Source organism: Aythya fuligula, chromosome Z (assembly GCF_009819795.1).
Source record: "Aythya fuligula isolate bAytFul2 chromosome Z, bAytFul2.pri, whole genome shotgun sequence".
Classification (NCBI taxonomy): domain Eukaryota; kingdom Metazoa; phylum Chordata; class Aves; order Anseriformes; family Anatidae; genus Aythya; species Aythya fuligula.
Genome location: NC_045593.1, coordinates 23,210,313 through 23,231,945, shown reverse-complemented (window position 1 = coordinate 23,231,945; position 21,633 = coordinate 23,210,313). Strand labels below are relative to the sequence as shown.

Below are 21,633 nucleotides of genomic sequence, written 5' to 3'. Positions count from 1 at the left end.
AAGGTAAATTCTGTTCTTTAATTAACGCTAAAGCACTAATGCAGAGAAGAAGAATGAAAAGGAATCAATGATACTCTAGATATTTGGACGTTCTAGTGAAGTCAAAAGAGAATGCTTTATCTAACCTTTACCCCCACATCTTTTACAGAAACTGCTTGGCTTTCTCGTTTTGATTCCTTGGCAACATCTTCAGTAGACTCTTCATCCTTTAGTCTATGTACAATTGTCTGGACAGTTTTGACCATATTCTTCAGTTCGTCAGGATATGGAGTTGGGTATCTCTTCAGATTGCCTTCCTGTGTAACAAAAAAAAAAGCAGGAATGTTCTAAATTTAATTAAATGCCATAATTAAAGTATTAGCTTTCAAACAGGCAATGAATTAGGACAAAACTTTCAGCAGAGAAACGTAGGATCTCCATTTAGCTGTTTGAGTCTACCTGGATTAAGACAATTTTATAAAACCTAGCAAGATTACAAATCTTTTTTATTTTATTTTTTTTAATTTGTCCATTGAATGCAAGCAGGAAGAACTATAACAGATGTACAGTACTTAAAGGAACATCAGGATTATTAATTTTTCCCTACTATCCCTCCTCCACAGCAGAACCAGTTCAGCAGTCTCCTAATTATGCCCTAAACCAGCTAAGACTTTTTCCCTGGTGCTCCTTTTTAAGTGATCTGAGGGGGAAAAGAATTTTTCCAGTTAGATACTCTTAAACTAATAAATGAAGTCCTTCATTGGATCACCTCTCCTATTAAGAAAGTCTGAGAGAGCTGGGGCTGTTCAGCCCACAGAAGAGAAGGCTCCAGGGAGACCTCATTGTGACCTTTCCATACTTAGAGGGGTCTTATAAAAAGGATTAAGAAGGACTCTTTACTTGCGCAGATAATGATAGGACAAGGGCGTATAGTCTTAAACTAAAAGAGGATAGATTTATAGGAGACTTTAGGAGAAAATTCTTCACTATAAGGGTAGTGAGGCACTGGCACAGGTTGTCCAGAGAAGCTGTGGATGCCCCATCCCTCGAGGTGTTCAAGGTCATGCTGGATGGGGCCTTGACCAATTGGATCTAGTGGGTGGCATCCCCGCCTATGGCAGGTAGGTTGGAATTAAAGTCCCTTCCAACCCGAGCCATTCTGTGATTCTATGATTTCTTCAGAAGACCTAAATCCACAGCCCAATGAAGAAAAAGGATGGGACTTGGGAGTGTGAATGGGAGTGATAGGGAGGGAAGCATCAACTGTTTAAAAAAAAAAATTAATACTAACCCGAGGTGGTGCCTCTCTCTCATCTTTGTCTTCATCACACTCAAATGCCACCTGAGCACGCTGTTTCCTCTGTTCCTCCCACAAAGATGGATTGAAACTTTCATTGTCAGATATGAACATAACTGAATAAAAAAAAAGACTTATATAAGAATAGGATACATTATATAAAATAAAAATCCTATTTTTCCTTCTTTTTCTTGTATAGCATTCGCGAATTTTTATATGTATACTGGAAAAGGTAAGATGGTGATTAATAAGCTGAAAACTAACTGAGCTCTCACAGCTTTATGAACTTGGCTGTAATTTTGTTAATAATCCCTACCTCTAAGGTTAAACACTTCATGGATGCAGCTATACACTAGCCTGAACCCTCACAATTGCAAATTTTCAGCATAACTCTGCAAAATACTTATATAAGACATTAAAATATGTATTTTTACAAAACAAAGGAAATGATAGTTAGATTAATATAAACTGACTTCAGTGATACGGTCTCACTATGCTCATCTAAGAGAGTTCACCTGATTTTACTTAATAAGGGAAACAGAAAAGTGACTTTCTGACAAGAACTTTCATTACCAATCCTGAAATAAAGAAAAAGCTTCTGAAACTCAACACAAGATATAACTTCAGGTATACAAATGAGGAGCTTTACAGAGTATTTCTTGCCTAATTTTACAAGAGAAAAAAAAAAAAACAAAAAACTTTTGTTTACCCACTCTCTTATTCTAGCATGCTTCTGTGCCTTAACACCACTATATGCTAAACTATATACTTCTCTAGAAATGCCAATATTGTTCATATTAACTGTTTCCAGATATATCTATACCTGAAATTGAAAAAAGCTTAATTATAGGCATTTATAATATAAAAATCTATACAATAGCAAATACATATATATATAATTTTAATTATTTTTTACTCTGTGTTTATTGGATACATTTTCTATTTTAAAGTATCTGTAAATATTCTTATAGACTTTTTATGCCTGAAACAATTCCTAACACACCCAAAAAAGAATTTTTATAAAGAACTATTTTATTTATATTTTAATTGAAATTTGTAAAAGGATATCTATTGAACTTATTCAACCTAAGCCAAACAATTGTCCCTTTCTTTGTCTACAGAAAGAAACCCAGCACCTGGGTAAAATAAAATTCAAACAGACATAATGCTTTCAGGAACTACCTTCAACTTCACTGACAACCTCCAAATGATTTTATTTTTTTTTTAATTTTATTTTTTAACTCTCACATTCTGTCACAGGGATTGCAGATTCATTATCTGCATTAGAGGACACTAAAAGTGATGCATAATTTACTGTTTTTGTAGATGTTTTTGATTACTCCTCTCAATGTACTACACTTTTGTGCCATGGAACATAAAATGTTGCCAATTGAGAGTTTTGCAATTATACCCATTGATTAACCCTCCCACACACACACACCCACACCCAGCCACCCACCCAGTCCAAGTACATGCATACTATACTTCATATATCTCAAAACTAGTCTGACTTCTGTGAAAGAGGTACAAGCTTTTTCCTTTTGCCTGCGGGGGAAGGAAAGTGGAGAAACATACAGACTTTACACTCTAACTCCCAGTGGGGTTACTCATGGAATGTTACTCATTTTCCTAACTATTTCACAAGAGTGCAGAAAGAACTTTTTGGCAAGGTCTTCATATTCTGTGCCTAACCTTTTACAAAAGAGTTTGAATAAATGTAAGCAAAAAGCATTTTTCCTTTTTTTTTTTTTTTTACACTTACAATAAGCTACAGAATGCTATAAAACTTTCCAGAATTATGTATTCAGTAACAGAGTCTGACATTTTGCCAGTCAGTCTAAAGCAGATACCTGGCAAGGAGAATTTCAACTCAAACCATTAAACTCTGCCCGAATGAAAAAGGATGTCACATTAGGAAGTGGCATCCATCACAGAACACAATCTTGCCAGTCTATTCCTCACCTCACTCTTCCTCACATGCACACTTCTGACTGAAACATATTTTCACCTAGAATTTACTAATATGTGGATCATGTGTTTAAACTGCATTTCTCATTCATCAGACTTTTCATCACTTAGAATTTTACTTAAAACTTTGATCTAAGTATTATTCAGTGAAAATCACGTTAGTTGGATTGTTTTCAAAAAGGGAATATTCTGACAGTATTTCAGAAATTCTTACCATCCTCAGTCCTTGGTTGCTGGGGGAACATGTAATTAGTAAGAACTGTTTTCTGAGTGTCAGGGTCAGCTTCTTTTTGAAGTGGAATAAGCGGTTTAGACTAAGAAACAATCAAAGCAGGAACCATTAAGACAATATAAAGAGGTAAAAAGTAAATATGATATACGTAATATATCTTATTACTTTGAAAACTGCTCTGCCTTCTATTACATCACTTATCACTTACTTTATTAAGTTTCCCCAATGGTATATCTATGGAAGAAACAACATGCTACATATTCAAGTACTAGCTATATATCAAGCACTACCGTTCCTGTAAGCCTAAAGTAACAACAAAAAATAATCTAAATTGTGTTACATTAGATTTCTTAAGAATTCAGAACTTTGCCAGAACTATGCAAAGCTCTGAAGTAGTGTAGGCTCAATGTTGTTTATTTTCGGAGAACAGACAAAGTCAAGGAATTACTGATGCAGACACACAGTATCACTTCTCATTATATTATGGTTTGCTCTGTACTTGTCAACTCCATTAAAAATAAAAGTAATCATCTCTCTATATATATTTTTCCCCAAAACATTCACCTGATTATCTGATAGCCACATAGCAGTGAGCTGTTGCAGTTTTGTGAAGGTAAATGGCAAATTCTTCAGTCTGCAAATTAGAAGAATAAAAGTTTATGTAAGTACACTTATCAATATTAAGACTGCTAAGAAACAGTGCTGCATTAGCCTGCAAAAAATGCTTACAATAGACATTTACGGATATTGTTAAATTAATAACTATTCACTGTTGAAAGGTAATAGCACTTAATTTAGATTAGAAGTTGTACCTAGAATCTTCTTTTGTATGTGAACTTCTAACCAGTTTAGCAAGCTGCTTAAAAAGTGAGACAGTTAATTCGAATTTAATTCAATTCAGTGATACGAATACCATTTTTAAGACAATCACTATCATGGCATGTAAATCAACTATCTGACTTAAAAGCAGGACTATTTATTTTTATACTTTAATTTGGATTCTCAGCAATTTTCAGTACAAATGTGCTCCAATTAAGAAAAATAAAAAATAAAAAGAAAGTAAGAAGAAAATGGAAAGAAAAAATTCACACCTGAAATAACGCTTTTTATTTTTCCTAAGAAAGAAAATGTATGTGAATGGGGCTGCCCTGAATAACAAGAGCTCTGGCATTAATGGAGGTATCAGGCTATGGGTAGAGTACAGAGAAGCTGGATCTGGATAACAGGAGGGAGAGCTCAGACTTCTCTCTCCCAACATATTTAATTTCTGTGAATTGGCAGTTCCTCAATGAGAAGGGTTTTGCCAGTTTTTAATGACCAGCTCTAATGAAACAACTCCTTCTTCCCCGCTGTCCAGCACACTCAAGTGTTCTACAATATACTGTGATACTGTTTTATGTCCTCCATATGCAATTCAGGAAGCTATTAATTTTTAGCTAGGAATCAAATAGAAATGTTAAGAAAAGAACAAATTAATTCCCTAGAAAAATACATGCTAACAACCATGGGTGTATCTAAAGCTGTGTGTCAATGCAGATGCTTAAGTCATCAGGAATGTGCCTAATTCGAAGAAATACATCTTCATACAACGGACCAATAATAAATAAAATACAACATAGCAACAATAAAATACATACATTCCAGTCAGCTTATAAACTGTGGGTGAGATATAATGAAAAAGAACATGATATATTCACAAAAGTAACTCTACTTACATTTAGAGGATAGACATAAGTTACAATAAAACTTTTGCAATGCTATGGCTCTTTACACTACTTGTACTTAAATTGTGTGTTCACAAACCTATTGTCACTCAGATTGATGACCTTTAATTTCTGCATATCACCCATCTCTTCAGGGAGAAATTCAAGCTTATTAGAATGCAGAAACAACACTGTTACATACTTCCAATTTCCTATCTGGAAAAAAAAAAAAAAAAAGAATGAATTCAAAAAAAAAAAAAGAATGAATTCACTTTCACAGCTCTAAATATATGGGTTATTATTTTAAAACAACTAGACTGCAGCGATTTTTCCTTGTGAAGTATAATTATTTTATATATTCCTGTTAGTTCAATAGCAACTGAATTCTAATTCTTGCTTCAAAAATTTTTCAGATTTAATTTCATTATTTGAAAACTTGTGTATTCATATATGCCTTCCTTTACACACACACACACACACACACAAAACCTAGGCAAGAATTCTCAACTTGCTAACCAAATAAAATTTGTACAGAAAAGGCAGTTCAATATCCATGAAAATTTTTCAGTTTACAGTTTTGTAAGTACAAACATACCTCTGGTGGCAGTTGTGTTAAGAAGTTGTGATCTGCAGCAAATGTCCTTATGTTAGAGAGTTGCCCAACAGATGAGGGCAAAGTTTCAATCTCATTGAAACTACAGTCCAGCTCTTCTACTGACACTAACCTGAAAAAAAATATTACTCCGCTGTACAGGTTAATTCACCATTAGTTGGGCACTAAGTTTAAATTACATTAATACCAATAACAATTACAAATGAAATTCAAAATGAAACTCTGACACCCAAATGAAATTCAAACCCAAGAAAGTCCTTCACTAATTGCCTAAATTATCATCTTTTCTTAATCTCCTTTACATTGTCCTCAGAAGAGAGCTTTCAGTGAAAACAGGGGGGGGTCAAGGTACTGAAGACTTTCCGAATGAGACAGATCATAGCCAAGCAGTTGCTGCATGCAAGTATTTACAGTTGGAGAGAGTGAACAAATGACATGTTAGCAGTGAAAAAGTATTTTGTGAATTCTGACAACAAAATATAATGTACATCAATCATAATAGGAGAAAATTAATTGGAACAAATATCCCTCATCTGTGTGGCACTTAATTCTAAACCAATTATTTTTGCTATCATTTCTGAGTATTAAACTACTGAATATCAACTTGGTAAAAAAAAAAAATCTTGCTGATTAAGAAGTGAAAACTCTCCCTAAAATATACAAAGCATATGATTGCGCACGGTCAGATAAACTTTTTACAAGCTTTCTGATACTGGTTCAATGACTTGCAATACTTAACACTGTCACTGCTATGATACTGCCAAAAACACTTTGCAGCAGCTGCATGTCTTTGTGACGTATATTTACTTTCTCATTAAATTTTTCATTTATAGACTGGTGGCTACATTAGTGAGTGAGCAACATAGGTCTTCATATCAAATAAAATGTAAAGATCACACACTCTGAAAAACAGAAGAAAGATATGAAGTAATTGCTATCAATTTTATTAAGACATAAATATGCAGAAGAAACTAAATCAGTTAGAGAAGTGCAAAAATATTCAATACAGAAACCATTGTTACAGATAAACTTGCAGAAAGGTAATGCAATGTTTTATTCCAGTGAAATACATACCCTCCTATGGAGTCTGGCAAATAAATTAACTGGTTTTCATCAATTTTAAGTGTTGTTACCTTCTTCAAGGAACCTGTAGAAAAATGAATAACTGAGTCAAAAACACATTGGAGATTATTAAATCAAGTTTTGATCTTTAATTAGGGGGAAATCATCTATATTCCCTGGCATTTCCACAGTGCTACACACCTACCAAATGTGAGCAGGTGGGAACTCATTTATCAGTTTACCACAAGGCAGTCAGAGGAAATAAGTATAAGGCAGTCAGAGGAAATAAGTATCTTTTTTAAAAACAAACAAAAAACTCTGTTACAGTCAACAATTATTCATCCATTTACAAACTACAGTATAAAATTAAAAATGCTCCAGAACAAATATGAATGTTTTATTCAGCTTTATCCAAACTGGAGCTTTAAATCAATTGCAATTTAGATCTAAAACACCATTTGTGTTCATTTGTGTATTTTCAAGTGTTCTGTGTCTAACTTTTTAGAGCTTGAATTAAATGAAAATACAAACCAATAGACTCTGGCAGTTGCTGAAGCGAATTACTGGATAACAATAGGTCTTGTAGGCTTTCACAACCTGAAATACCTTCTTCAACCACTTCAATGTTGTTTTTAGAAACGTCCAAGTAGGTCAGTTGTTTCAAAGTGCCTATGAACTACAAGAAAAAGAAAATATATTCTAGGAAGTGCAAGTTCAACAACAAAAAAAGCCAGTATTTTTGACAACAAACTGTCTCTGAAATACAATGCCACAGGAAAAAGTGAAAACTTATTTACAATGCTGAAATACAACTTTACGTGGAATACCCAAACCTTATAACGAAATATTTTGTGCTGACACGTATAGTTAACATGTTGCTCGAGACACAGACACTAGTTATTCTGAAGACCTCTCTGAAGTCAGTCTGCTGTAAATTCAAGTGTTTGATCAATTACCATGGACCAAGTGATAGAAGCCTTAGAACAGAAGTACAGAGGTGCACAATATAATGTAAGGACATAATCAGACTCATCTAAAGTCTTTTAATGCTTATTTTTTTGCATTTTGTGTTCAATTGCATTATACTTAACCTCAAAAACAACATGAGTGAACCACTGACCTGTACTGAAAACAAGTTAAAGTATAGCATGTATTACATTTTCATATGAACCAAGAATAAACTTGAAGATTTATAAACACTTTATACACGCTAGTCTTTAATATCTTCAAACGTGAGAAGCAATTGCTTCCAAACAGCTTTATAACAAAGTAGAAAATTTTAACATCCACTCAACTCTTCTCATGGAACTCTTAGCTGAAGTGAAGAAAGAGTACAGAAGACTATTAATCAGGCAAGACAGCCTCACATCAGATGTTCACTAATGATTTTAACTCTGAGAACACACAAGGTGCTTCCCAGATTTTAAATACTAGTTTACTAGAACATAAACACAGGTTCACAAGTACTGTAATAATAGGTCATCCTTGACCCCATGTAATTCCAAGAGATGTCAGAAACCTTCATGAAATCAGGAGAATGCTTTCTCAGGAATTTGCTATTGTACACTCCGCATGAAGTCTTCAACACCCATTGCTTGTTTTACTGCCTTTACCAGTGAAGTCACATGACATTTACCCTGTATACTCCTGCTTGCTCTCTAACACAAAGTAATTCCTTTTTGGAAAGACTGGGCAGCTCTGAATTTGATACAGGATTTGATCTAGGATTTTTACCCCTTTCTTTATTTGGAACATTATTTTTAGGTGACAGAACTTTCAATGAAAGGAAAGCTCTGCTCCCAACTCTGAAGGTCAGTGACAATTTCTAAGTAGGCCAGTAAATGCTTAAGCAGCACTTAGATTTTTGTTTTTGAGTAACATTAAAATTATACATCAACTTTAATAGGTTTAATACGCTAGCTGACAAAGCAAATTCCACTGTAAATTAAAATACTAAATATTTGATACAGTAAAGGACTTACCCCTGGAATAAGTGTTAGTCTATTACCATCCATCCAAAATTCCTTTAATCCGCTCAATTGTTCAAGTACTTCAGGCTGAAAAGGGAAACAGATTTTTAAAAATTTCGTACAGAAAGTATTGAAATTCAAAAATAACTTCAGTGATCCATATATGGCAAATTTAAGTAATGTCTCATTATAGTTGTCATATTCACTTCTTTCATCGTGTCATCAAAAAAAAACAAACAGATTAAATTACTTTTTGAAAGGTATATATATACTAGATATAAAAAATGTGGTAAGAACTTGATCACAGTACTGTATCTTTACAGTAAGTATTATTTTTACAGGAACTATTATTTTTCAACAGGAGCACACAATGGATAAATCTTGTGTATAGTTCTTTCTCTTGGAAGAGGTCTAAAAAACCTTAAATTCCATCAACTCAGAAAAGCTGTTTTTTCAAAAAGTATGAAGTTGACAAGATATTGATCGAGAAAACTAGGAAACAAATTTTAGTTTTCTGGTAGAAAACAAAGGGTGCACCTGAAAAATACAGGCAAACAATTCCATAAAATGAAGCACAAGATATTATGTCTCATTACAGCTTATATCTGCAAAAAGACTACTTTTTAGGAAAGCATTTGCAGCAAGGATGAATGGATTTTTACCATTTAAACTTCCTCCTGAGAAAGAAACATAAAACGTGCTACTATACCACAACAACTACAACCAAGTTTGGTTAAATACAGAACTTAATTTCTTTATGTTGTAAATAGATAATACTGACATACAAATTCCTGCAGTCCTGGCTCTAATAATTAATTTTCCAAGAGAAAACACTTTCTATTTTAATAAACGAAGACAAAATTTTAGACAGATCTGGACACATCCCCCCTCCCAAAGAACTTCTAACCATTTTTGTAATTTTACAAATAGATTTTAATGAAGTTAAGTTCTCAGTAGTTGACTTTTCAAGATAAAAGGTTTGGAGAGATGAAGAGATCAGCCAAAAATACATCCAAATAGGTAGTTTCAGAACCTATACTTACTTCGCAGCTCTTATGGCATAACATGGGCCCAAGCACGTTAATTTAAGGCTCCCACAGGTGTATCTACATTGTAATGACTGTATGGCATGAACATTTCTTTAAATACACTTCTATATCTAACAAACCACAGTTAGGTGAGTGTTTGGCCCTTCATGATCTGTGGGTCATGAAGTATCTACTGGTAGCACACTTTATCATATGGTAGGCCAGGAGGTTCCACTATACTTCTAACTACTTCAATTCCCTTATACAGGAAAGTACTCATAGAAGCAGATGGACATTAAATGATTTACAGGTTTATTTGATACAGGGTTATTAAATTATTAAATGATTTACGGAGAAGCTGTGGATGCCCCATCCCTGGAAGTCTTCAAGGCCAGGCTGGATGGGGCTTTGGGCAACCTGGTGTGGTGGGAGGTGTCCCTGCCTATGGCAGGGGGTTGGAAGAGAGTGATCTTTAAGTTCCCTTCCAAGACAAACTGTTCTGTGATTCTGTGCTTCTAAATAGATGTATGTCTGTGACATCAAGAACAAGAAGCACACTGAGCACAACAAAGGAAAAACCTGAACACTTCAGTTGTGTTTCGTTGTTTTTTTGAATGATATTTGAACTTACAACTGAATTAATGTAATTTCCCTTGCATCTAAATAGGTTGTGCTCACTAATAAAAGCAAGTCATACACAGCTTACACAAAACTACTACATTAAATACATGCTAAACAATAAGAGTTAGAATTTACTATAAGCCAAATCACTATGTTTATAATTCATATACATATTACCATTAAAGTTTAACTGGCACATTAACCTCACTATACTAGGGAAGAATATATAAGCAGAAGAAAATGCACAATTTTGAACACAAGCTCCATAAAGTAGTATAAGGCATAAGCTTTGTTATCTAAGTAAAACTCACCACTTCTGTGAATTCATTACTTCCTAAATCCAGTCTCTCCAGCTGAGTCAGTCTGGACATGGTTCTGCAGAGGAAGGTGATTAATAAGAATTAGATTTAAGAAAATAATGATATCCAACCTATCTGTATTCACACTAATATATTATTTTAATTAGTATTGACTAGTGAACTGTAACTGGACTGATATCTAAATAAAGTTGAATTTTCATACTGTTACTAGCCATACATCAATGGTCATACTGTGACTGTCACACAAAGAGCAATTTATCTGTAAATTAGTTCACAAAAAAAGTTTACAAAAATTAAGGACCACTAGAGTTGTCGAGTTGTCTAAATGATAAAAAGCAACTCAGTGAAATCACTCTTCAACTGCCTCAGCTTTTCACCTACTGTCATAATCACCGCAATGTGTTTTCTTCCTAAAACATGTTTTCCTCCTAAAGACAGACCACTTCCTAACGATTAACAAAAACAGACAAGATGACTGTTGCATCATAGTAACAACCAACACTTCCTCCCTTCCAGGCTGCTGACAAAGTTGCTTCAATATGGTATGGTCTGGAATCCCAGTTATTCCTTTAGTCCCAAAATGGTTCAGATTAAAATTGGATTTCATGACACATCAATACACTTTTTAAAGCCAACTTATAGCAAAGACTAAATCAATGGCTGGCATTGGGTAAGATACCTTCTCTCAAGCTGTGTTTTGGCAAAATTTTCTCTTTATGTTTACTGTAGAGACTCCACAGAGAATATCTGCTCAAAATTACTGTACAAATAATTAATTCATACATTATTTCCTTACAAGACAGTGAGTTGCTGTTTTTCTATTCCTCTTTAACGCGTAAGATTGATCACTACACTCCTGTGTGAAAATTTCAGCAACTATCATGAAATTAAAATTTTCCACACGTGCAATCTACTGGCAATTATTTTTATTTCAAGCTTATAAAAAGGTCTGACGAGGGTTCCCAAACAACAGACTAGAGCACCACCAGCAAGCAAGTCACTGCTATGTGGTTTGCAAGTCAGATAGCATCTGCCACTGCATGTGGTGACCTACACAATCAGAATTCTTGTCAACAGCAGTACTACCTAACACCATTTTCAAAGGGTCTGAGAGTTTGTCGTATGACGTTATGTTTTGTATTTATTTGATAATACCTTTCACTGGGACAATTCACATATAAAAACTTCAAATGTAAATGTGTACTTCCTATAAAATTCTGGAAAAGTTAAACATAAGAGTGCCCAAATTGAAAGGTTTTTTGTATTACCAGAATATTAAAGTATTAAACACCAAAATATGCAAAGAACACTCTGGGTGAGCACAAGATACTCTACATAGATGTTCAGTTCCAGTTGTTCTTCAAGAATCTTACATTAAGTATTACAGTTGTTCCGAGAACACCTTTCAAAAACTAAATTCTATTGAAAATGTCTTTACTTGTTGAAAGAAGCAGCCATTTTAACTTCGTTGCTCAAGTAGTCACATACTCATCCTTTAGGAGACAGCCTTAAACTCACACTACCACTTCCTCAATGAACTAAAGAAAAAAATAAATGAAAAGGCTACCTCCAGAAGAACCTAAGAAACATTCTTCCTCATTTCTCCAAGCTGGTATACACGATGATTATCAGAAAACCAGCTGCAAAAATTCATTTTCCAAATTGTAACAAGTCTTCTAAGACCATCTGAAAGACTGTGTAAGCTGAATTTCTCAAAGCTTTGAGACTGAACTGACTTTAGCACCACAGGTTGCAAACAAATTTACCCCAATGTCTTCCTAAAGGACTGATGAAGGCTCACATCTAGCAGATGATTCTGCATGATTCAAAACTTTATGGTAATCACCATACTCTTCTTTTCCTGATGGATTCAGTTTACAAAGCTTTTAGGTACCCATTGTTTTCAAGCTGCTCACTACTATGTGGGCTACTCGTGAGAACAGTCCAAAATTTCACTGAAAACCTAAATTTCAGCCTCAAAAAGCAAATTAAATGAAATCATAGCCATGTGGGATAGAATTTGTCACATCAGTTTTAATAAAGATTATTTGGAAAATGGCTTATTTTTTTTAAACATTTTTATAGTCCATTCATTTCAACAGTTTTAAGACACTGTCTTGATTTTTATTTCAACTGAATTTTCAGCTGTATTGGGTTTATATGTCAAGATTTCAGTAGTGGGCCTGCTGCAGGGCTGGCATCTGTGAGCAGCGCCCAGCAGCTGCCCCATGTCCAATCAAAACCAGCTCCAGCTGGCTCCAAGGAGACCTGCTGCTGGCCAGAGCCAAGCCACAGAGCGACACTGGTTGGGCCTCTGGGAGAGCAGATTAAAGAAAAAAGAAAAGAAAGAACTTCTGGGGAACAGCAGCTGGGAGAGAGAGAAGAGTGAGCAGCAGCCCTGCAGCCCCCAGGTGAGTGCAGGAGGAGGGCAGGAGGTGCTGCAGGCAGGCAGCAGCAGTTCCCCTGCGGGCTGTGCAGGGAGAGGCCCCTGGTGGAGCAGGCTGTCCCCCTGCAGCCCATGGGTCCCACATGGAGCAGATCTCCACGCTGCAGCCCCCCCACGGGTGGAGGAGCCCCCGGTGGAGCAGGTGGATGTGGCCTGGAGGAGGCTGCGGCCCATGGAGAGCCCCCGCAAGAGCAGGCCCCGGGCCGGAGCTGCAGCCCGTGGAGAGGAGCCCACGCAGGAGCAGGGGGTCTGGGGGGAGCTGCCGCCCACCCGTGGGGGACCCGTGCTGGAGCAGGTTGCTCCTGGGGGATGGATGGACCCCGTGTGGGAGCAGTGCTTGAAGAGCTGCAGCCCTCGCAGGCTCAGTTTGGGAAGGACCCCACGTGGAGCAGGGGCAGAGAGGGACCATGAAGGAGCGGTGGAGATGAAGCGTCAGTGACTGACCCTGTTCCCCTGCACTGCTCTAGGGGAGAAGGTGGAAGAGGGTGGATGAGGGAAAGTTGTCTTTCATTTGCTTTTAGTCCTTGCTGCTCTAGTCTCTTAGTAACAGGCAATAAATTACATTAATCTTCCAAACTGAGTCTGTTCTTCCCGTGACAATAATTGTTGAGTGATCTCCCTGTCCTTATCTCAACCCGTGAGCCTTTTCCATCGTATTTTCTCCTCCTCTGTGAGGAGGGTGAGTGAGAGAACAGTTGGGGTGAAGTTTAGCTGCCCACATTAAAAACAAAGGAAAATACAGGCAGCACTGACAAAAGGAAAAGAATTTGATCTGGTTTAAGTGAATTTAAACAAAGCTGGCTATGGTATCTTCCTGCAATTTAAGAAGAGTTAAACATGAACTCTTTTCCTTTTTAATGGTTTGGTAAAGAAACAGAAAAAAAATAGATCCAAAACTAATAAACTCCAAGATGCGTGTGATTTTTTTTTCTTCCTGCTGTACACCATTTGACTTTGATGCCAAACTGTCTACACACCTGACATCACCAGATTCAGAGCCTCTACACAATAATGCTTTACCTTCACTGTTATGTTTAAGAAAAAAATCCCCCACCAAGTGTCCCAGTCTTACCATTTGGAAACAGAACAGTCTCTCTCAAATATTTTACATAGCATTGGCAGTATAATAAAGTAACTTTATTGATTCCGTGGGTTTGTTTTTTTTTTTTTTCCTATTCTTTTTTTTTCCCAAAACATCTCTAATTTAGCAAACATATCCGCTCATTTAAAACATACAAACGTGTTTGCAAGACCACTGTGTCAATTATTTTCCTCCCTTTTCCTGTTGCTTTCCTAGTTTATAACACTTTCACTAGTTTAAGGAAATATTGTCATAAAATAGCTATTTGCTTTTCTATATTGTTCACAGAGTAACTATACTGTGAAACAAAATGCATGCAAAACTTCTGATACTCTGAGAAGGTTAAAATAACAGAAAATTTTAATTCTAAAGGAAAAGATGAATTCAGAATTGCAAATGAAAAAGTAGATCACTGAGTTACATTTAATTTTACCTCTGTGAATGGGATTGCATATTGCTATGACAAACTAAAAAATCTAATTCGTAATTCATATTACTGAGTTTGCTGTCAAATCAGTTCAACACTAATGAAGCAGATAGTCTGAATTATGCCTCAGATTCTAGTGCTGTGAATAGTCAATTTCACTAAGATTAACAAACCCACATATTCAGGTACCATACAAATCAAGAGGTTGGAGTGATAGCAAGGTTGGGCCCTGAATCATCTTATTAACCCTATCAAAACCTGTGCTTCTAGAAAAATTGCTCTTTTTATTCATAGTTATACAACAGACGGAAGCTTAAAAATTTCCAGAAGAAAAAATAACACTTTCCAATTTAATGTTTTAGTATTTGCATTAAGTTACTTTCTCAAAACTTTCAGCTACCTATCAGATAAATGCATCTAAAATATTCTCAATATATTTTTGCTTTCCTTTCAGCAGAAATATTTTTTATTAAGCTGGTTTGCATTATAATACTGCCAGTTTTGCAGTCTCTGGATGTGGATAAGCTCCAAGCAACATGATGCATTTGGCACAAAGCAAGGTTGATTTAGTGTGTTGGCATTAGTTAGCTATTTTGATTAACACTCTTTAGAGTGCTTTATGCTTTAGTGTTAAAAATTATGTGCATGTTAATTCAGCAAGAGGGCTAACTGATTTGGTAGAAGTTTATCCTAATACATCTTCCATTACAAATCCAGAAGTATGAAAATATTAAAAAGGAGAGAGTGACAGGGATCAGGAAAAAAAACTGAATTATATAAAAAAAATATTAGCATGGACTGCTACATCTTATTATTTAAAAAAAAAAAGTGAATTGTACACACTGTTTAAAGCTCTAAAGTATGTTCCTTTCAGAACACATACTCAGGTTTGGAAAACTATGCAAGTTGTAATTTCATATCACTTTCTGTTCTGACATAATAGTTCAGCCAAGACACAGATGAATTTGTTGGTTAGGTCAACTGCTGCACAGTTGTACTACCCGAAAAGTCTGATTCACCTCTTGCATACTATGGGCACCACAATAAATTTTTTCTCTGCAGTGTACATCACACAAACAATATATTTTTCTAGTTCCGCACCACAGCAAAATAAGTAATTATGTGTTTAAATTAAAGCAGTCTCCAAAGCTTTAATCTCCCTTAATTGAACCACAAGAGTACCAGAAGAGAATAATAAAGGTGACAGCTCAGCAGGTACTGTAGATCATTAAGAAGGTGCTACATAGGACATCCTCATGACAGCTGCTGTTCAGTTTTCCAGCAAGGGTGAAACCCTAAAACCACTGAAGTCAACAAAAAGCTCCCAGCAGCTTCAGCAAACGTGGCATTTAGCCTAAATACATTATAACATTTAAATAAATGGCTCTTATCACTACAAAACAAAACAAAACAAAAAAGCACCTCTGTAAACGACTCTTTTCAAAACATTGCATGTAATTCATGCTATTAGTGTTAATTATGGCAATTAAGGTCAGAGTAATTTTGTAAACAAAATCTGTATTAGCTATGTTTTTTAATTATAGCTACTGTTCCTCAGTCGGGAGTAACTTAATTTACATAGCTACTATCCCAAATTACATCCCTGTTTTTTTTCTACTGAAAATTAGTGATATCAGAAAGAAGGAAAGAGCATTTATATCACATGAATGAGTAGAACACTTCACACTTTAAAATTATGTTCACACTTTCTGATGCTATATATTTCATTCCAGATTTGAGTTTTGGCATTTATATACAGCAGACACCACAGTATGGTATCTAGACAGACAAAAAGGGAATTCCAATAGAACATACCCCTTGCTCACATCTTAAGCATATACTTTAGTCACTAGGCTGTCAACTGGCTGTGTACTTGAAGGGTTGGCAATTCACATTTCAGCCTACAGCATGCAAATTTCTACTAGCATATAAGCTGAACAGAATGAGAGTATTCAATTGTTAGCACCTTCTCAACCAAAACATCTGAAACAATTGTACCATTTGAAACAAGTACACTTTACCAGTTTCTGCTGCCAGAGGACCTTTTAATTGCATACCTCAACCTGCTCAGGACTCCACAACTGGCTCTTCAAAGCCCATCTCTGGAATCTGTTTCTCACTTTACTGACCTTTTGTACTTCCACTAACCTACTTAGACCTGCTGGGTCCAAGTCAGAAAAAAGACAGAGCATTGGCTAACTGAAACAACAGGAACTACAACACTGCCAGCATGGGCGGGTCTGACAAAATGAGAGTTTGCAAGGAGAAAGATGCTAGATTTTAAATGACAGGTACAATTCTTGTAAATGTTAGAACAAGTGCCATAGTGATTTCCACAACTATTTTACAATTAAAGAAAATATGGCTGAGATACATGCTTCCATTACATTAAACAAGCCAAATGCATTGTAGAACCTGAATAGCAGACTGTGCAATAAAGTAACAAGTTATGTTCTTCAGCAATGAACTGCTTTAAATGAAAAAAAAAAAAAAAAAAAGTTCACATCATGTGAATTACACTTCCTCAGTCATTCAGAATGAGCATCTCAAACTCATCACTTGATTTAGAGATAATGATATTAACTACCAATGTCTAGTTTCAGGTGCTCAGCCATCTGAGATCTACCCAGTCAGGCATGTGTGCACTGGTAGATTGATGTGTGCAAAAAACCTTCAGACACCTTACAGCGATCTTCCTCAATTGCCCACATCCTGACTTAAAGATCCAGAGGGGGGTCAGAAATCCACAGAGCTGGACAGGGACAGAAAACTTCAAGTACAGAAAGGGGTACCAAGAAAAATTCGTGCAAACCTCTATAGGAAAACCAATCATTCTGCAAGGATATCTAATTTCGGCAGCATGAAGAGAAATTTTCTTGAGAAGTTACTTTGGTTACTTAGCTACAAATTATAAGTTGCAATCTACTTTTCAATATGCATTACTCTATTAGTATAACTATAGAAAAAAACCTCCAAAATACTTTATATAAGATTCATACATACTTACTTTGGCAATATTTTTAACTGGTTTTCTCTAAGTTCCAATATCTGTAGTTTAGTTAATCTGTAACAGAAAGCATAACAAATTATCACAATATACTGTATTTTATGACAAAAGCAATCTCAGAACTTATTTATATTGCAAAATTTACATTTCAAAAGAGATCTACAAGTTTGAAATGTTTTCTTGTAAGAATGCAAATGTTTCATGCAGAAATCTGCTTGTCAAATTTACTCCTTAAGGTTTGGTTTTTGAAAAGCAGCAAAGAAATGGGATCTTTCCTTCTTTCCTGTACCTGCTGGAACACAGTCATTTTCCCTCAACTTACAGATTTTAAAGCATTTAATTGGAATCATTAGGAGTCATTGCCATCCTCACACACAGAGGTACCCATGAAATAAGAAAGGTCTGTACAAGTTACAACGATGAATTTCTAATACAGGAAATTTATCAGAATATTTCATATGAAAGGACTTTTTAGTGGAATACCTGTGGTTTTCTGCATGGTAAAAACAACCTTTACATTCATACGTGATTTCATTCCATATTCTCTTTTTAGTCAAATTCTTAATCTATTTTGATATTTCTATTAGAGGGCACTTTTTTTTTTTTTTTTTTGACCTTTCTCTGAGTAAATCCTTAGTGCAAGATAAATAACCTCTAAATTCCAAACTCAACTGCTTGGCCCAGGTTAAGTTCAAAGCGGTCTTGACATTCAAGCAATGGAGCATCCCCAGCAGATTTTTATTTTTTTTTTGCATTAGTTCAGAAGTGACAAGACTCTTTATTAAGTGAAATGCAGAAATTGAATTTGGTTTAAATATATACAGGGTTGTAAAGACAAGAATTCTACACGTGACCCATCAACAGGCCTCATACTACACAAAATAGGGCAGTAAGCTCCACGACTGAAAAAGGAGCTCAGTGAACAGACAGACCAGTCTTTCCTGAAGGTGCTGTGCTGAACTGAGTACGTTGTAAGGACACAGATGAAAACCTTAATTCTTATTAAGCAGTGATAACTATATATGAAGTAAAAATAGAATGCCTGAAAACAATATCTGTTTTTCCTCAAAACAGTCTCTCTTTTTTGGATGCATCTGAAAGCAGCAATCTACCATGCCTATGAATAATCTAAGAATATAACAGTCACCTTGAAATAGAGCACAGCTCAGCCTACTAGCACAGCATCAGAAGCAATAGCTGCCAGCTGTTAGCTACTGCTGGAGGGGAACTTCCTCCCCCACAGCTTCCCAGAGAAACAACAACCTTGTAAGGATGCTGAAAGGATACCTTACAGTGGGTAACACACACAAAAGAAATAAATCTCCTCCCCCCAAGATTCACTGCTAACTTTGAATGCTGTCCCCACCTGTGTTAATACTACTGTGGCTGCACAACAAAACCTATACCAAAATGGCATTCAAACCCAGTTCAAACAGGTCTATGGGGAACTGTGCAGGCATTCAGACTTATAAAGCATGGGAGACATGATTTTGGCATACTACTTTAAAAAAAAAAAAAAAAAAAAAAAAGGTGTTTTCCGTATTCTAAAATAGTACAACAAAATAGGTTGTTTTCAAAGGAGTATTCTGGAAGGAGCTGTCTTTCATCTTAACATGAGGTAAAACAAAAAATGTGAAAACAAAACTACTAAAGAAACAAAGTAAGTAGAGGATGTTTCTTAAACTTGCTCAAAAATTTCTTGAAGCCACTCAGCTCTTTGCTTTGCCTGACCTGAAGGACTTGAAATCCAGTTCATAGTAACATTGCTGCTGTCCATCTAGAAGATAATTGGAAAAGATTTCTTCACCTAAGAATCATCTAGGTTGGAAAAGACTTTCAAGATCGTCAAAGAGCAGCTAACAGCTGGACCCACCATGTCTCTTAGAGACAGACTGCATAAATGCTCCAGGGATGGGGATGGGGACTCCACCACTTCCTTGGGCAGTGATGCCTTCCAATGCCTGGCCACCAATTCTATGAAGAAATTCTTCCTGATATCCAACGTAAACCTCCCTGACACAACTTGAGACCATTTCCTTGAGTCCTATCACTTGTCACCTGGGAAAAGAGACCTGAAGACTGACACCGCAACATCCTTCCAGGTAGTTGTGGAAAGCAATAATAAGGTCTGCCCTCACCTTTCTGTTCTCCAGAGCATGCAACTCCAGTTGCCTAAGTTGTTCCTTTCAACTCCTGTTTTCTAGCCCTGTCACCAGCTTCATCACTGGTGAAACCCTCATATTTCAACGGTCATTTTGAGTTTGGATTTCTGAACCCAAGAACAAAACAGCAAGTTACACACTTCAAGCGATTAATAGCCTTCCCTAGAAGATACTTCTGTGGCATCTTGTGGCTTGCATAGCACCTAAATTTTGCTCAAGGGTACACTGGACATACAGGAAGCATTTTCCCATAATCATTTGCCATTTTATTCTGCTGCAGCTTTCTCAATTCCTTGCCTTTTGTGCAACCAGGTAAGAGTCTTACCTAGCAGCTGCTCAATTTTATTATTAAGGTAATTCTTTTTTCATACTGAGAAGATACCACACTTGTCCTTTGTGTCAATACATGCCCAGGAACTGGGAGCCTTTCCTCATAGCAAAACATTGCAAAGCTCAAACCAAGTTCTACAGATTTTCATTCCCTGCATTTTAATCACATTGTCTTATAACTTCTGTTTCCCAAAGCTTTAAATGTTTGTTACCCACTGTAAAACTCCTCCTTCCACAAATCTTTGCAGACTTGGACAGATGCAACAGCACGAGGTCTATTATATCTTGAGTACTGATAATTCTCCAAGTATGACAAAGAGAATGAACAATCTTCTTTAGAAAGGAGAAATAATAATCCTTTCTCTTTGGAGACTGCAGGTGTTGCTCTTTATAGTCCTAAGGACAAAGTTATCACATCAACAGCACAAATGTTGCTCTGGGCCTGCTTCGGTATTAGATCATGCCCATTATCAGCACTGATTAGGGCCAGCCCCTGAAAAGGCAAACACTTCAAGAATACAGAAGAACAAGGACAATCCACCCAATAAGACAACAATTCTTCAATCACTAGTAAGAAATCATTTCCCACTACCACCTTTCTGATGCATCCCACAACTCAAGTATCTGTGTTCAGATTCTTACTGATTCACAACAAGTCTGTTTCTAAACACTGAACTAAAAATAAAGTAGCACAATCAACTCCAAAACACTTTATTTTGGGAAGGTTTCCACAATCAAACATTGCATTAGGCTCCAGTTGGTGTTTTGCTTTGATGACAGGGAAACAGCTAGTCAGGTTTTAGCTTTTCTTCAGAACACATGTATGCAGTCAAATTTCTCAGTTGAAAGCAGTAGAAGCATTCATATGCTAAGCTATATATATATGTACACCCACATTTTGTTGACTTTAGCCAGAACCCACTGTATTAGTTTTCATACGCCAATTTATGAAATTAAAAGACTGTCGTCAGTGACAGAAAGGTCCACAGGTTTGTAACCCTGTTTCATGTTCTACTCTCTCTTCTGCTAACCCTAAGATCCAAAATACCTTATTTCTTACGTGTAGAGCAAGGGCTACTGGACAAACATTTTCAGCCTCTCCTGGCTGGGAGATACAGGCTGTGTCTAAACTAGTAATTTTCTTGCAGTAATTAGTGAGAAATATTGGCCTGAAGCAGTTGCCATCTCTTCCATTATGATTGGGAGGGTTAATTCAAGTTTAATGTAATCATACACATCAAATACTTAGCCTAGCTGCTCTTTAAATTGCTGGTGTACACACCCATGCTAAGCATTTGAATTCCTGCAATGGAATTGAAAAAAATGAAGCTTTAATTTGGAAAAGAAATACAGACTAGTTCACCCATATTAAAAGCAAAATAAGTCA

At 36.0% G+C, this 21,633-nt stretch overlaps 1 protein-coding gene across 2 annotated transcripts in view; it reads right to left on the bottom strand.

Annotated features, from left to right (window-relative positions):
* The window catches only part of ERBIN (erbb2 interacting protein), a 77,687-nt gene that overhangs the window by 23,097 nt on the left and 32,957 nt on the right, over window positions 1–21,633 (bottom strand). For both annotated transcript variants that reach the window (XM_032205314.1, XM_032205315.1), the window contains exons 6-16: window positions 17,755–17,811; window positions 10,785–10,848; window positions 8,837–8,911; window positions 7,386–7,530; window positions 6,867–6,939; window positions 5,775–5,904; window positions 5,280–5,395; window positions 4,041–4,110; window positions 3,459–3,558; window positions 1,271–1,392; window positions 126–296 (exon numbers count right to left, since the gene is read on the bottom strand). In XM_032205314.1, coding sequence (XP_032061205.1) covers window positions 126–296; window positions 1,271–1,392; window positions 3,459–3,558; window positions 4,041–4,110; window positions 5,280–5,395; window positions 5,775–5,904; window positions 6,867–6,939; window positions 7,386–7,530; window positions 8,837–8,911; window positions 10,785–10,848; window positions 17,755–17,811 — 1,123 coding nt within the window. The remainder of the gene's footprint in view (window positions 1–125; window positions 297–1,270; window positions 1,393–3,458; window positions 3,559–4,040; window positions 4,111–5,279; window positions 5,396–5,774; window positions 5,905–6,866; window positions 6,940–7,385; window positions 7,531–8,836; window positions 8,912–10,784; window positions 10,849–17,754; window positions 17,812–21,633) is intronic.